Source organism: Sinocyclocheilus grahami, unplaced genomic scaffold (assembly GCF_001515645.1).
Source record: "Sinocyclocheilus grahami isolate Dianchi unplaced genomic scaffold, SAMN03320097.WGS_v1.1 scaffold253.1, whole genome shotgun sequence".
Classification (NCBI taxonomy): domain Eukaryota; kingdom Metazoa; phylum Chordata; class Actinopteri; order Cypriniformes; family Cyprinidae; genus Sinocyclocheilus; species Sinocyclocheilus grahami.
In genome coordinates, this window is record NW_015505432.1 from 1,148,483 (window position 1) to 1,165,227 (window position 16,745).

General features: G+C 36.7%; 2 protein-coding genes and 3 non-coding genes across 6 annotated transcripts; 2 read left to right on the forward strand and 3 right to left on the reverse strand.

Moving 5' to 3' along the window:
- The first annotated feature begins 4,473 nt into the window (after positions 1–4,473).
- Positions 4,474–4,545, forward strand: trnaq-cug (transfer RNA glutamine (anticodon CUG)). Its single transcript has one exon. It is a non-coding gene; the product is annotated as a tRNA-Gln (tRNA).
- Positions 4,546–4,689: 144 nt separating this feature from the next.
- On the forward strand, positions 4,690–7,410 carry mrpl58 (mitochondrial ribosomal protein L58). The gene is made up of 6 exons (XM_016289956.1): positions 4,690–4,902; positions 5,019–5,046; positions 5,117–5,176; positions 6,743–6,825; positions 6,912–7,081; positions 7,187–7,410. The coding sequence occupies exons 1-6, from the start codon at positions 4,726–4,728 to the stop codon at positions 7,269–7,271; spliced, it is 603 nt and encodes a 200-aa protein (XP_016145442.1). The 5' UTR covers positions 4,690–4,725; the 3' UTR covers positions 7,272–7,410.
- Positions 7,411–7,645: 235 nt separating this feature from the next.
- Positions 7,646–7,717, reverse strand: trnam-cau (transfer RNA methionine (anticodon CAU)). The gene has a single exon. It is a non-coding gene; the product is annotated as a tRNA-Met (tRNA).
- Positions 7,718–7,877: 160 nt separating this feature from the next.
- On the reverse strand, positions 7,878–7,950 carry trnar-ucg (transfer RNA arginine (anticodon UCG)). The gene has a single exon. It is a non-coding gene; the product is annotated as a tRNA-Arg (tRNA).
- Positions 7,951–9,006: 1,056 nt separating this feature from the next.
- Positions 9,007–15,521, reverse strand: LOC107598576 (uncharacterized). Of its 2 annotated transcripts, none has more exons than XM_016289954.1 (4): positions 15,116–15,521; positions 14,720–14,791; positions 12,714–12,994; positions 9,007–10,049 (listed from the first exon to the last, which is right to left on the reverse strand). In XM_016289954.1, the coding sequence occupies exons 1-4, from the start codon at positions 15,258–15,260 to the stop codon at positions 9,432–9,434; spliced, it is 1,116 nt and encodes a 371-aa protein (XP_016145440.1). In that variant the 5' UTR covers positions 15,261–15,521; the 3' UTR covers positions 9,007–9,431. The 2 variants fall into 2 exon arrangements, with proteins under 2 accessions (XP_016145440.1, XP_016145439.1); XM_016289953.1 differs by having other exon boundaries at positions 12,714–13,003.
- Between the last annotated feature and the right edge of the window lie 1,224 nt (positions 15,522–16,745).

Below are 16,745 nucleotides of genomic sequence, written 5' to 3' on the forward strand. Positions count from 1 at the left end.
CAGTAACGGCAATAAGCTAAGGAATTCCTTTAAAGTACTGCAGTCAGACAGACTCACATACTGACCAACAATACATGCATCAGATGAAGTAACAGCACATGATTTGACATAAATCAGTTTAATACTTAGCGTTAGTGGTTATAAAAATCCGAGCAATAGTAGTACTGATGCCCGAGTTACAGCAGTGACAAACACGAGCTATAATTTTCAATATCCATCAGTAATGTTCTTATAGAATAAAGAGTCTTTCACCTTTTGTTTGGTGTTTTTTTTGTTCTTTTTTGGTCAGCGGATGCTCATGTTAGTGGGCTTTTATCCGGTAACCACTTTCATGCTCTCTAGAGTATCACAGTTTGAAGTATTTTGTTTCAAGCCACTTTTAATAGAACTCATTTGTTTAAGAGAAGTGAAAATTGACGAGTCCGATCCGAGGGACAAAGAGAGACAATAAAACCTGAAGTCAACATGAAACTGCAGTTGCAACCCATTTTACTTTGGTAAGAGTTAAATAGGTTTTTAAATGCTGGACTCACATCAAAAATACTTAGACTGAATTTAAAAGATGTATTTGAATTGCATATAAAATGTCCATGCATTTGGATAAACAGTTTGAATAGAAGCAAACTAATAAACTTAATGTGATGCATAAACAAATATGATGCATATTTGTCAATCATGAAACGGGTCAGATTTCTGCACTCAAAAAAAAAAACATGCATAATTTATTATTACCTATTTGCATCTATTTGGTTTTATTGAAATAATCACAGTTTCAAAATGCATTTATTCAAATCTGCATAAATCTGTTCATTGTGACAATTACATTTATTCAGTTTTAAAACATGATTAAAATATGGCTAGCTGTGGATTTATGCATGACTGACAAATATGCATCACATTAAGTTGTTATTAGTTTATGTTAAACGGTGTATCCAAATGCATGGAAATTTTAAATGCAATTCAAATATGCAAATCTTCAATTTAAAATGATGTTTTTTGAGCATTTCAGAAATAGGACTAACTATTAAAAGAAACAACATGTTTTGCTAGACAACATCAGTTTATTACAGAATATGATGCATTTTGAAGCATTTTTGCTTTCGACAATCATTAGGAAGGTGAAGAAGTCTTGCATTTTCACTTAATCGGCAGTAAAACACCACAAACACATGATTGCTGTCTGAATTGGAGACAGATTATTATGATTTCTCAGCTCTCAGCCTATTCTCACATGCATGATGTTGCCTAACCCTGATTTGAAGATCAGAATTATGGCCAGTGAAAATACAAACATGAGCCTGGCATTTTCTGCTTTTACTGCATCCAAACAGCCACAGAAAACCTCAGATTTTGAGAAAACACAAGCTTATTTTGTAAAATGAAATGAGTATTTTAACATTTTCCAACGCCTTTGCAGATTGTAAATCAAACGATACATTATGAATACTTTTTGTCATTGAAAACTTTTGACATTTTGTTAAGTGCATTAAAGTTGATACACAGCCAATAATTCGAAAAATCTTGTCTGAAGTCTGTCTGAATGAGGAAAGAGCATTACGTTTGGCAGCTAATATCTGGCTGTGAGACACTGCACATAAATGAATGAGACTGCAGGCTGGTTAATGGACTTCTAATTTCACCGTGGGCTCGTCGCTGTGGATTTTAGATTGCATTTCATGATGACAAAAAATTTTCTAAATCTCATCTTGTACTCCGAGATCGAAACCTGTTTCCAACAGAATAAAAATAAAAGTAATTGCGATGTTTTAATCTCACAATTCAGACTACAAATTGCGAGAAAAGAAAAAAAGTCATGCTGTGATATATAAATGTAGAATTCTTTTTTTTTTCATCAGAATTCCGAGTTTACATCTCGCAGTTGTTTCTTTTTTTGTTGTTACTTTGTTTCCAGCACAGAATACAAAATTTAAAAAAGGTAAACTGCAACATTTTAACTCACAATTCAGGCATTTTTTCTATGAACTCCAAGATATAAATGATGAATTCTGAGGAAAAAAAAGTCATAATTGCGAGATAAATTCAGAATTCTGACTATTTTCCAATTTTTTTTTTTAAATAAAAAACTTTAAATAAAAAAGGTAATTGCGACTTTTCACAATTCTGACTTTCAATTGCAAGTTTATATTTCAATTTTTTTCCCCAGAAGAATAAAAAAAAAAAAGGTAACTGCAACTTTTTAAGTCAAGTCAAGTCAGCTTTATTTATATAGCGCTTTTAACAATACAGATTGTGACAAAGCAACTGAACAGTATTAATTAGGAAAATAGTGTCAATAATGCAAAGTGACAATAGTAAACACTCATTTTTCAGTTAAAGACAGTTCATCATTGAATTCAGTGATGTCAACATCCAGCTTAGTTCAGTTTAAATAATATCTTTGCAATCATGTCAACGATATCGCTGGAAATGAAGTGTCCCCAACTAAGCAAGCCAGAGGCGACAGCGGCAAGGAACCAAAACTCCATCGGTGACAGAATGGAGAAAAAACCTTGGGAGAAACCAGGCTCAGTCGGGGGGCCAGTTCTCCTCTGACCAGACGAACCAGCAGTACGGAAAAATCAATATAAGACGTAATAAAACAGACGATGAATAATATTAACAGCAATTATTATATGATGCAATCAAACTTATAGCAAAATGTGGTAGTTCTGTATGTTGTTTCAGGGTTGGCATCATCTGAGGTCCTCTGAGGGGTTGCATCATCTCTTCTCAGGTGTTCTGGATCCAGACTGAAGCTTGTGTAAATCCTAGTTACCACGGGATGTTAATCCCGTGGCAAAAGACAGAGAAACAAATACAAACATAATTAGCGTAGCTGCTGTTCCAACCAAGCAAAAATGATTTGTTTAACCCAAACTAATGAATAATAATGTGCATTTGATTAGATATAACTGCAGTAAAAGATTATGACTGCAGTAAAAGATTATGAGATGCATTATTTGAATGCTTGGCCAAAGAGATGTGTCTTTAATCTAGATTTAAACAGAGAGAGTGTGTCTGAACCCCGAACGGTATCAGGAAGGCTATTCCAGAGTTTGGGAGCCAAATGCGAAAAAGCTCTACCTCCTTTAGTGGACTTTGCTATCCTAGGTACTGCCAAAAGTCCAGAGTTTTGCGACCTTAGGGAGCGTGATGGATTGTAGCGTGGTAGAAGACTAGTTAGGTACGCAGGAGCTAACCCATTAAGGGCCTTATAGGCACGTAATAATATTTTGTAACTGATACGGAACTTAATAGGTAGCCAGTGCAGAGACTGTAAAATTGGGGTAATATGATCATATTTTCTTGACCTGGTAAGGACTCTAGCCGCTGCATTTTGGACTATCTGTAGCTTGTTTATTGAAGATGCAGGACAACCACCTAGCAGTGCATTACAGTAGTCCAGTCTAGAGGTCATGAATGCATGGACTAGCTTTTCTGCATCAGAAACAGGTATCATGTTTCGTAACTTGGCAATGTTTCTAAGATGGAAGAATGCCGTTTTTGTAACATGGGAAATATGATTTTCAAAAGACAAGTTGCTATCTAATATAACACCCAGATTTTTGACTGTAGAGGAAGTAACCGTACATCCGTCTAGTTGCAAATTGTCTTTTGGTCCAATAAGTAATATCTCTCTCTTATCCAAATTTAATAGGAGAAAAGTATTGGTCATCCAATATTTTACATTTTTAACACTCTGTTAGCTTAGATAATTTAGAAGTTTCATCTGGTCTTGTTGAGATATATAGTTGAGTATCATCGGCATAACAGTGGACACTAATCCCGTATTTTCTAATAATATTACCAAGTGGCAACATGTATATCGAAAATAGCAGAGGACCTAGGACAGATCCTTGTGGCACTCCATATTTTACTGGTGATAATTGAGATGACTCCCCATTTAAATGAACAATGTGGTAGCGATCGGACAGATAGGATCTAAACCATCTTAAAGCCTGCCCTTGAATACCTGTATAGTTTTGTAATCGATCTATGAGTATGTCATGATCTATAGTATCGAATGCAGCACTAAGATCAAGTAAAACTAGCAATGAGACACAGCCTTGGTCTGACGCAAGAAGCAAGTCATTAGTAATTTTAAGAGAGTTGGACTTAAATTTGAAAAATGGTGTGTTCCGCACACTTTCAGAAATACTTTCTGATGTTTATTTATGTTCATTTCGTGATTTACGTAAGTATGAAAAGACTATCGGTTCACGTGTTTGAATACAGTGATCTGTCACGGCACATTAAAGAGCCACAAAACGGTATTTATTGTTTGAATTCCCTTACAAATGACAAAATTTGAAAGCTGGGAGTCCTGCGCCCTTGTTTATATCAGAAGTAACCTGCTGTCTTCTCTGTCGGTGTGTTGGCACTAGTGAGCGGCATTGTTTATCGGGGATAGCAACAGTAACTTAGGAGACACTACTGATTTTATATAAGATATTTTCAGAGGTTTAGACAGGTGGTTCCATGGTGTAATGGTTAGCACTCTGGACTCTGAATCCAGCGATCCGAGTTCAAATCTCGGTGGAACCTTCCCTTATTGTTAACTCGTGTTGCATAAAGAAAATAATTTGCAATGCAATAACTTCATTGTGTCTTAATAAGCAATTTACACACACTTTTTAATGTTCATATTAGGTAAGCGCGCATCTGAAACCAAAGCGGATCTCACCCGGATGTTGTCGTTTCACGTGCAAGTTCTTCATTTTCAACATGGCGGCGACCGTGGTTACAAGTTTATGTTTCTTACAGCTGCATAAACTGTCATGCTCGAGGAATATATGCCGTCATTTAGTAACTGTAGGCCTATTCGGTAGTGACAAAACGCGACCGAACCGCTTAACAGGCAATAGTTATTCCCACATTAAACAGGCATCGCATTTTACACAGGTGATCATGTTTTGATTTTTTCCATAATACAAAAACATAAATTGTGTATGTTCCATGATTCTCCTTGACGAGCAACATAGGACTGCCTAAACATAATGTCATTTTTTTTGTCTCAGGACGATCGGCTCTCGCGCATCCCGGTCGGTAAGAAGTTCAGGATTCAGAAACAGCATATCTGTAATAAACCGACTCATAAAACTTTCGTCTCTTCTAGATAAACTGAAGATAACATACAGTCGGAGCAGCGGACCCGGCGGTCAACATGTCAATAAGGGTAAACTGCTTTATAGACTAGATATTGCTGAAGGTTTTCTGCAGCAGCTGCTATATGGCAAGCCGTGTTCACATTTAATCTTTAAACCGTGCTAGTATCTTAAGTAGGGTTGGGTACCGTTCACATTTTAACCGGTACGGTACCTTTTTTCGGTACTTTACTCTCTGTGTAATTACAAAAAACATTTATTTCAGAGAAAAAATAAGTCCAAAAGTCTCAATTTCAACATTTTGAACAATAGGGCCCTACAAACTTTTTCTACAGTTAAGTGATTAATCTGGTTGTAATATTTATTTTTATCATTTAATTGTTTTATGTAAATTTGATTGAAAATGGAATATTTAAATATTATAATATTTTCTGTTACATGTTAAACCGTACTTTAATTTTGACAGGTTGCCATGAAGTTTCTGTGTGTATACAGTATGATGATGCTAGTTTTCTCAAATTAAACGGTAAAATTCCCGCGACGTGACTCACAGCAGCTCTGGAGATTACGTTTTTGTGTTCATGCCGTCATATAGTGAGACGCAGAGGCCGGAAATCACAGCGAGCGTCACGTGTGCTTCAGTATTTGTGTAGTAAACAAAACCACGTTTCCACCATTCATACATACAGAGGCAAGCGGAACATGCAGGATTCATATTCAAACCATCTTTTTGCATTTGAATATTCACAGACACTAGTTCATATCGCGATTCGAATTAAGTGGCAGTGGCTACTTTTGATTTAATCGCCCAAAATTGACCAATTCCGTGGCATTCCGCTATAGAGTAAATTATGTTTTTATGAATGGACTCCGCGATAGCGTCCGCATTTTCGCAGAAACCATATGGCCCTAGAAATGTAACCACAATTCAGAGCATTTCGGCTTGCCTTATGTGTTGTTTGAACGAGTTGCAGGGGTGACCTCACGTCACAGGGTCTCTCTGTAGCGTATGCGCCCAGATGTGTTCTCAGGTACCGAAATTTGGCACTGATTGATTTAACATGAATCGGTACTCGGTAGTACCGACGCAATTCGGTCGGTACCCTTAAAAGTACAGAGTTCGGTACCCAACCCCAATCTTAAGTACTAGTACTTATTCATTAGCTACTAGAGCTTATTCTTTAGTTACTAGTGTCTTTTGTAAAGTTACTAGTACTTATTCATTAGATAGTACTAGTTCTTATTTATTAGATACTAGCAGGGGCGCCATGCAGGCAGCAGCAACACACGTTTTGCGCGGTCACGCTTGCCACACTTCGCCACCTGCTGGATTAACAATGAAACCTGCACACATTGTATGAAATATGTTCAAATTTATGAATGTTATACATGCTAAAATGATTGTGTGTAAGGTTAAGGTGTGTAATGTAATGAAAAAGTGGTTCAGGATATTATGGGAATGGGTTTGTCAAATAACAATGTACCTGCTGTTCAGGTCAAACGTTTAACAGTTCTACATTTTATTGAACACATCCATTAATCCTATACAATGCACGCATTAAGCATCAAAAGAAGGTATTTTAAATAAAGTCAGTATTTCTTTTTGTCACTTTATATTTTGTAATATTCATTTGCAGTCAGTACAAAAGCAGAGGTCCGTTTCCATGTGCAAACAGCAGAATGGATTCCAGAAGAAGTGAGGGAAGAGATTCTCTTAAAAGTAAGTGTAACCTCTTCAGTAAGTCCTGTAATAACAAACACGTGTGTAACATGCGCTGCTCAAGGCATGAATACTTGTGTCAACAGAATAAAACACGTGTCAACAAAGCTGGAGAGTTAATTGTGACCTCAGAGATTAGCAGAAGCCAACAGAGAAATCTAGAAGACTGTCTTCAGAAGATCTCAGAAATGATTACTGAAGCCAGTCAGCAGAAACCAGAGCCTTCTGAGGAGGATATCGCTCTGAGAGCTCATAGGTTAGAATGTATGAAGCAAAACATGCATTCTAAAAAGTAATTCATTAAAAAGTATTACAAATGCAACATGAGTTTAACAAAAATCTGTTTTGTTTGTGTGTGCAGATTAGAGAAAAGAAATTTGGAAAGACTCAAACAGAAGAAATTACATGCGGCAACAAAGCAAGCAAGACGAGTTGACTTTGACTGAACCCAAAACTTGAGTGTTTGTTCTGTATTCAAACTTTGATGTAAACATTGCAAAATTACACTGTGAAGGTGGTATGTTCTTTTGCTGAATGTCATGTATAGCATCTACTGAAGTACATTCCAGATTAACATTTAATCAACATAGGAATTAAATCATTAATTATTCAGTATGAATTAATTAATTAAATTTAATTAGAATTAAGATATTTATATGACACTAGAATTTATTCATCCAGTTCACTTGCCATACATAAATGTGACAAACTTATTACAAATTTAAATATATCTAAACTATTATTTGTCACGTAATAAATGAATATGATACATGGTCAGAAAAGATCAGTAGTTTTGGGGAGGGCATAGAAACAAAACACCTAGCAGAGGATGGTTTCGATCCATCGACCTCTGGGTTATGGGCCCAGCACGCTTCCGCTGCGCCACTCTGCTTGTGGTATCCATGTAGAGCTAGATCTACTAATAGCAATGCTACTAATGCTACTAGTTACTGCATCGCTGAACTTATATGACGTTAATAAATACAGATTCGCTGTTTTCAAATTTAATTCATATTGGTGTGTTTTTGTGTAACAGAAAACATAAAAAAAACCGACCACGAAGGGACTCGAACCCTCAATCTTCTGATCCGAAGTCAGACGCCTTATCCATTAGGCCACGCGGTCGATGCAATCATACTATAACCACTACATGTCTTTAGTTTACGTTCTAATCAGTTGTATCAGTATATATGTTTGCTAGCTGAACATCCATACGAAGCAGCACTAGCCACGAGAACAAGCTGATGAGTTGTTTGTAAAACGATACTGCCTCGCGGCAAAGGAACGGACGAGCATTAAGCAGACGGGCTGAATAAAAATGCAAGCTCATTTTGTGACAGGAGGTGGCGCTGAACCGCAGACATACAGAGGTATTTCTGTCATAACAGTATTTACATGTTTGTTTGCACATATATATATTTTTGCATTTTAAGCTGGACTAAAACAAGCCAATCTAGAAAAGAGATTATTATGAGCAATAATAATTAATAATAATAATTGAAATAATACAAATTTTCATAGTGTGTTTCAGGTGTTTTTGCTTTATTAAAGCATTAATCTTACATTTTTATATATTTCTCTGAAAGTAATGGTCAAACATTTAATTTATATAATATGAAATATAGGCTTATCTTCATATTTATATCAGGAAAGATAAATAAGACAATTTTCTAAAAATGTACAATACGGCGTCGATGTGTGTATTGGAGGATGGGAGGTGGTGCTTAGGTGAAACCGTAGGTAGTGGGGGCCCCTTTTGAAAATCTGCTTAGGGCCCCCAAAATGCTAGGATCGGCTCTGATTACATGTGCATCTTGTGAACGACTCACTGCAAGTAAAGCTGATTTATATCTAAAACCGTATTAAAAACTGAGTATCAAAATAAGAGCTGGGGCCCGTGAACGGATAAAGACGCATATTGCTGAATAAGAGCACTGTGTGTGGTGTGCGTTGTGCTAGTGTTCACTTGAGGGCAACAATAATTCAAACAAATGTATTCTTACGAAATAAAGAATGCAAAAGAAGTGCTGCATGGGGTATAGGGTTCTTGTCTCGGTGCTCTTTGGGTGCAAGGGATGATTCAACTCGTAAGAATAATAGTAGTCCAAGGCACTCAAATCATATTCAAAAAGTTTTAAAAAGCCTTTATTTCATCATGGCTGTAAGTTTTAAGAACAGGTGACAAGTGCACACCAACGCGTTGCGGCTATTTTGCCTTCGTCAGGGTGTATGTATTCAAATGTATTCTTATTTGTACTTTCAAAACTGCACATCTTCAAAAAGAAGAGTTTTTATTATTATTATTCATAACTGCAATAATTTTGTACAGACTAACCTTTTGACATAAAACAATACTGTTATTCATTGTCAAAACAGCCAAATAAAACCCTTTGCGAAACAGTGAAACATGAAAACTTACAAGGAAGAAATAGTTTTTATAGGCTCTGTATATATTGTTAATAAGTTCAATGTTATTTTTTTTTATCTTTCAAGCTTTTTCAACTAGAAACAGGTTCCCAAATCAATTACTTTTTCCATGAACAACAGGACACACTATATATATATATATACGTCAAATTAAATTCAGTTTTGTTACAAAAGCAATATTAGTGCTTATCAGCCAGTCTCTGAAGTAGAGCGATAATGGTGTCCTGCTTGGATGAGATCAACTCCAGTGCCGTCGCCATCCTCCCCATCGCGTCAGCCATGGCCCGTGCTGATTTCTCCTTGCGTCGCTCACATGCATCTGCCTTGCTCTGGTGCTGCTCGTCTAAACGGATGCGCTCTTCTTGAGCGGTGAGGAAACTGCGAAGGAGTGCGGTGCGTTCCTCAGCTTGCCCCTGCTGCTGAGCTACACGAGAGGCCATGGAGTTGAGCCGAAGATGGCGTAACCTCCGCTTCAGCGGCTGACGGTTCACCAGCGGCACTGGCTTTGGTGAAAGGGCGGGCAGAGGCGTGTCTGTGCTACAAGAGGGGCTGGGGTTTAATTTTGGGGTAACTTTGCACAGCACTGGGGACGTCACAAGTGTAGGGATCTGGGAAGAGGTTGTGATGATTCCAGTGGGAAGGAGACACGAGGCGGCCATTGCAGCCACCGGCATGCTGTTAGACGCATGATCCTCTGATCTTACACCTGCTTTGGCTGTGGTTGCAAATCCAACAAGAGTGGCTGAAGCAGGGCCTCTCTGAGCAAATTTAGTCTTTCCTAGAATATTATCCATCATCTGTATAAAAGAAAACAGAACAGGGAAGATTATTCAGTCATTCACCACTGTAATTCCACCATCCTACTATTTTTTGTCCATGGTATTCCTGATAGCAGTATTTATATGCATTTAACTTTTTAATTTTAGTTTTCATGTATTTAAGGTTATTCAAGCATTTAAGGTAATATATTTCAGTATTTCTATAAAGGGCAATACCCATGTGTTAAAGGGATAGTTCACCCAAAAATTAAAATTACCCCATGATTTACTCACCCTCAAGCCATCCTAGATGTATATGACTTTCTTTTTTCAGACAAATGTGACCCTGGAGCACAAAACCAGTATTAAGGTATATTTGTAGTAATAGCCAACAATACATTGTATGAGTCAAAATTATCAATTTTTCTTTTATGCCAAAAATCATTAGGATATTAAGTAAAGATCTAGATGTATATGACTTTCTTTTTTCAGACAAATGTGACCCTTGGCCACATCATATGCCAAAAATCATTAGGATATTAAGTAAAGATCATATACGTCTACAATATGATAAAGATATTTTGTAAATTTCCTACCATAAATATATCAAAACTTAATTTTTGAATAATAATATGCATTGCTAAGAACTTCATCTGGACAACTTTAAAGGTGATTTTCTCAATATTTAGATTCAGATTCCAGATTTTCAAATAGCTGTATCTCGACCAAATATTATCCTATCATAACAAACCATACATCAATGGAAAGCTTATAGAAATCAGCTTTCAGATGATGTATAAATCTCAATTTAAAAAAAAAAGTACCCTTATGACTGGTTTTGAGGTCCAGGGTCACAAATACGAATGGAGTTATATAAAAAAAAATATCCTGGCTCTTCCAAGCTTTATAATGGCATTGAATGGGGTTTAAGATTTTGAAGTTTAATAAAAGTGCATCGGTCCATCATAAAAGTGCTCCACACGGCTCCAGTGGGTTAATAAAGGCCTTCTGAAGTGAATCAAGGACGTCATCCGTTGGAAAGCCACTATGCAAGTCTCGTGAGAACTAAGTTTTGTTTACAGCAAAGGAAAACCAGTCTTCTCTTGGCTTATATCGAAATCCTCCAACATTTTTCTTTACAAATCCCTGTTTTGTACTTATAATTTGTGACCGGTGTTTTGATTTCCTCTCTTCTCTGCGCTTCCACGGTCATCACTTCTGCGTTTGCCTACGTCCTACACTGTAAAAAATGATTGTGATTTTAACAGTAAAAGACTGTAAAAATGCTACAGTAAAAACCTGTTAACTGGTTAACAGTAAGCTTCCATACTATATTCTGTGAATAAATGTAATTACATTTAATGTGATTTTACAGTAAAATACTGTTAAAAATACGGTTTTTGGAAGTGAAAGAAAAAGTCATTGTATAATTTACAGTGAAAACCCGTAAATAAAATGTTTCTTCTTAGTTTTTTCTTATCAGTTGTGTACACTAGGGTTTAATCTTACATCTAATGTTGTTAAATTAATGTTTATTGCATTATTTATTGCATTATTGCACTGTGCTCGCCACGGCGGCGCATATACTAAAATTGGATCGATACAGAGAAGATTAGCATGGCCCCTGCGAAAGGATGACACGCAAATCCATGAAGCGCTCCATCTTTTAAGGGGAAGTCGTGGCCTAATGGTTAGAGAGTCGGACTCATAACCCAAAAAGTTGTGGGTTTGAGTCTTGTACCGGCAGGGATTGTAGGTGGGGGGAGTGAATTTGTAGGTGGGGGGAGTGAATGTACAGCGCTCTCTCCCACCTTCAATACCACGACTGAGGTGCCCTTGAGCAAGGCACCGAACCCCCAACTGCTCCCCGGGCGCCGCAGCATAAATGGCTGCCCACTGCTCTGGGTGTGTGTTCACGGGGTGTGTGTGTGTGTGTGTGTGCACTTTGGATGGGTAAATGCAGATGAGCTTTGGTTCATCATGTGACTTTATCATCACCAACAGTTTTTGGTGGTTATCAGTGGTTCAAAACAAATATTAGTACTTCAATGTTGGTTTATTAACATTACATGAGTTAATGAAATACGGTATTTTATTGTGAATGTAAGTTAAGTCTGTAAAACCTAAAATGTTGCTAGCATATTTTTTTCGGTGAAGTTCTGGCAACCACAGCTGCCGGTATTTTACCGTAAATGTCACCGATTTTTTTTTACAGTCTACGTCATCCGCTGGAATGCCACTATCTTGTGTACATGCGTACGACAGTTAGCAGAAGCTAGAGATTACATTTTATAAAGTTTTATAAAGCTACAAAATGCATCGATTCACTTTAGAAAGCCTTTATTAACCCCCCGGAGCTGTGTGGAGCATTTTTTACGATGGATTTATGCGTTTTTATTGGACTTCGAAATTTGAAAACCCATTCACTGCCATTATAAAGCTTGGAAGAGCCAGGACATTTTTAATATAACTCCAATTGTATTGGTCTGAAAGAAGAAAATCATATGCATCTAGGATGGCTCGAGGGTGAGTAAATCATGGGGTAATTTTAATTTTTGGGTGAACTATCCCTTTAATATTATGACTTCTTCAATCTTTCTTGAAATGGGAATGCTTGGAGCAGCAAACAATAAATTTAAAGGAAAGCATTTAATGTGAAAGAAATAAACATGCATCATTAACAATATGCCCACAAGCTCTTACTTCAAAGTACTCCCATGAGGTCTTTGTTTGGCCTCCACACAACGAGCTGCGATCTTTAACTCTCTTGTATGTAACAATCAGGTTATTCCATTTGCGGCGAATCTTCTCTACGGGTAAGGAATGACCGTGGCTTTCCAGTTCTTTCTGAACGCTCTGGAAGAGAAGCGAGCGCTCCCGTGAGCTGTAAACATCCCAGCACCTCTGCATCGCTTCGATGAGGTGCACGATGGCACCATGGGTGAACTCAGAAGATGTGGAAACAGCTTCAATCCCTCGACCACCTGCCAATTTTGTGGACATTGTTTAGAGGCTGCAACACATTATCAAATCAACTCAACGCATTTCATTTTTTACATAAACATTACACAATCAGCATGTTATTTTGAAAATCAGCCAGTGTTGGGAAGGTTACTTTGGAAATGTAACAGGTTACAGATTACAAGTTACCTTATTTACAATGTAACAAGTAGTGGAACTGTTTCAATTACTTCATTAAAGTAGTGTAACTGATTACATTCGATTACTTTTCTAAATTTCTAACAAATGTTTTCAACTGTTGATCATTTTGAAACATTTAAAGCAGGCAGGGTTAATCTTTCAGTAGTACTCAACACTGATTACTGTCAGACTTTCAAAATCCTTCATCACTTGAATTAAGATTGATAAATTAAGATAAAAAATACTTTAAAGCACAGACACCACAAAATTAGACTTTATCATCTCTTTTTACTTTGAGATCATTCTGAGGTTAAACACAGATTTAAAATCATAACAAGAAATAGCTTAATAGCTATGATACTGTTTTTGAAATCAAATCTTTGCATACGTAGCTATGACAGGAAACACATGCTAGCAATGCTTTGGAGAGAAAAAAACTATAAAGCATATACATAAACCCAAATAGGAAATACAACAGTTATCGAATAAACATGTGTCCTAAACTTCTGAAAACATTGGTGTCTCATATTTTAGAGCAGTCAATGCAATTTTATGAAAGCAACCAAGCAAATCTGTATGTGTGTGATAATATTCAGATGTAACCCCTTTTGTAATCGTTAACATTTTCATAAGTAACTAATTTAATGACACGTTTTTTTCTCAGTAGCTGTAACAAATTACACTTGCATTTATTTTGTAATTAAATTACGTAATTCTGTTACATGTAACTAGTTACTCCCCAACACTGAAAACAGTACACTGTAAAAAATAAGTGTAATTTTAACTGTAAAATTTTGTAAAAACGCTACGGGAAAAAACTGTTAATAGGTTAACAGTAAGTTCCCGTACTATATACAGGGAAAAACTGTAAAATATCTAACCAGACATTTCATGTAATTTTACAGTAAAATGCTGTTAATGTTACAGTTTTTAGAAGTAAAAATAACAAATCAATGTATAATTTACAGTCAAAAACTGTAAACTGATATTCCCAGAATTCCCTGCATGACACTCCACATTTGAAAGTATTTTGTTTAAATAAATAGTTTTTGTTATTAGTTATGTATATTTGGGCTTTATGTTACATCTTCTGTTGTTTAATGATAGTTGAATGCATTATTTAAGTATCATGTGTGTTACTATGATGGTGTTTAGTGTTTGCATGAATGACTCTGTGCACCTTCTATATATCAGTATATACTTCTGCTTGTGGCGAAGCTACTTGTGATGAGCTTTGATTCTTCATGTGGCTTTCTCTTTTACCACCTGCATTATTATGGTGGTTGTCAGTATGTTAAAGGTACAAAACAGATTTTAATAGCAGTGTGCATTGTTGAATTTACTGGGTTACATTCAAAGTTTCTTGTTTGTAAATTACAGTTTCATACTGTAAAATGCACAGTTTTTGGCCGTAAACGTGTTTACAGTTTTTCTGTATTTTTTTTTACAAAATTATTCTGGCAACCACAGCTGCCAAAATGATTTGGTAAAAACTACAGTTTTTTTTTTACAGTGTACTTCACGGTTTAGTCTTTTACAAGTTAGGAAAAGGTTCCATAACTACTCACCATGTGGGACTTTGTTGTCTCTGTTGTTAAAAATGGGTGAAGATGATAAAGCACTGTTAACGCTGATGGGATCTGTGGAGCACAAATGCAATGCAGAATATGAAATACCTCTTGAAACACTGATGCTGCTGCAGCTCTATTTTTAATTTTTTTATGAAGCTGGCTTGTGCAGAAATACTATCCCTTAACAAGCTCAGAGATTACTGGTAGGTCTGTCTTGAAAGGTTTATGTTAGGCTCAACAATTAATTTCTCTGTGAAGAAATCAATTAGTTCTTGGCAGCACAGAGACTTATAATTGGTGGCCAAACAGTAGCCAACTTTACTGAAAGATGGAAAAATGCATCTGAAAAACAGTCAACGTTTATTAACAAGACTAAGCGATAATAACACTCACAGAGTAAAACAGGAGTCGGGGCCTCGGTCTGCTCGCCCTGCTGTGATGATGCTCGTGCAGTCGAGTCGCCGGTAGACGTGAGATCACCACATAACGCCATGCATCCAGCTGCAGACGGCTCGTTTTTCACAGGTGTGCCCATCATTGCGCTGCATCAAAGCGCGCGTGAGACGCGAGCTGAGAAACGCTGACACTAGCAGACGCGCTACACCTTGTGAAGTAACACGGGTTATAAAGTTTCACAACTTTCCTGAGCAGAGATCACTAAAATCCCGCACGGATTTTAGTGCTAATTTCAGAATACTATCACGGAATTTGTAGATGAAACTGATCGGCCAGTGCAATCCGAACGACGATTTCTAAAGATTTAAGATCAAGTGTAATGGCTGCGCTCTTCACAATGTAACTGCGCAACTCTGCTGCGTCTGTGTGTCACGCCATTGGCTGCTGGCCGCCTGCGTCACACGCAGATCTGCAGACGCACAGCGCAGACGACGCCGCTGATCAAATCACTGGAGAAACGCAGCTGTTTGAGACGGTCTAGTCAGCCATACAGCTTCATTCCTGGTGAAGTCACATTCAGTCAGATTATCTCCTTAACAGTTGTTAAGAAACAGAATTTGAATATTGATCAATTTAACCCAGTATTCTCAATATAGTATCACACTTTTGAGCCCCACTGTATATATTTCATGCATTTTGTATACATTTATAAAATATGATTGACTTTTTTGTAGTTTATTAGGCGCACTAAATATAAGAACTAATGAGAAGCAATATTACAACCAGATGGCGCTGTGGACAAAGGAATCAGAAATTGTAATTGTGTTTTTCTCTGCTGTAGGCTACAACATAAACCATATTAATTACACAGCGAAATGATACTTACCTACTGTACTAACTGCTTATAGTGTTTTCTCCCATAATACGCAACTAGTACAAAACATGCCATAAAAAAGTTTTCACTATTTATAGATGTACCAGGTTTGGCAAATTTAGATGCCAGCTGGAGTGAGATATTGACGATGTGCTGAATAATTGACACGCCCTTAGTTGAAGTTTTAATGATCCGACAATTCTTTATTTATTTATTTTCATTTTGCATTCATAATGCAGATTACCCAAATACTTAAGCCTATGTTGTACTAGATGCCAGTGTTGGGGAAAGTTACTTTTAAAAGTAATGCATTACAATATTGCGTTACTCCATAAAAAAAGTAACTAATTACGTTACTTAGTTACTTTTTAATGGGAAGTAATGCGTTACGTTACTTTTGCGCTACTTTTAAAATCTGGACAGGGCTTGCTTGTTTGTTTTTAAAATAAAAAAGTTCTATTTTTGGCAAATATAAAAGCCTTTTCACACCAAACGTGAAATGAATAAGCCTCAGGCTGAAGGGAAAGTAAATGTACGTCCGTACAGTAGAATGCAGAAGAAGACATTTCAACACACTTCAGCAGTAAACAAAAACACACAAATGTTTGTCTAGAGTCATTTGTGCTTATTAGAACAGTTGAACTGGCTCATCGAAGGTCAGAAGCAAAGACATCGGTTAATAGAATGGTATTAAATACATAAAGGATATTTGTGTTGTTTAACATTTAATTATTGCAGGTTTGCGTCATATTC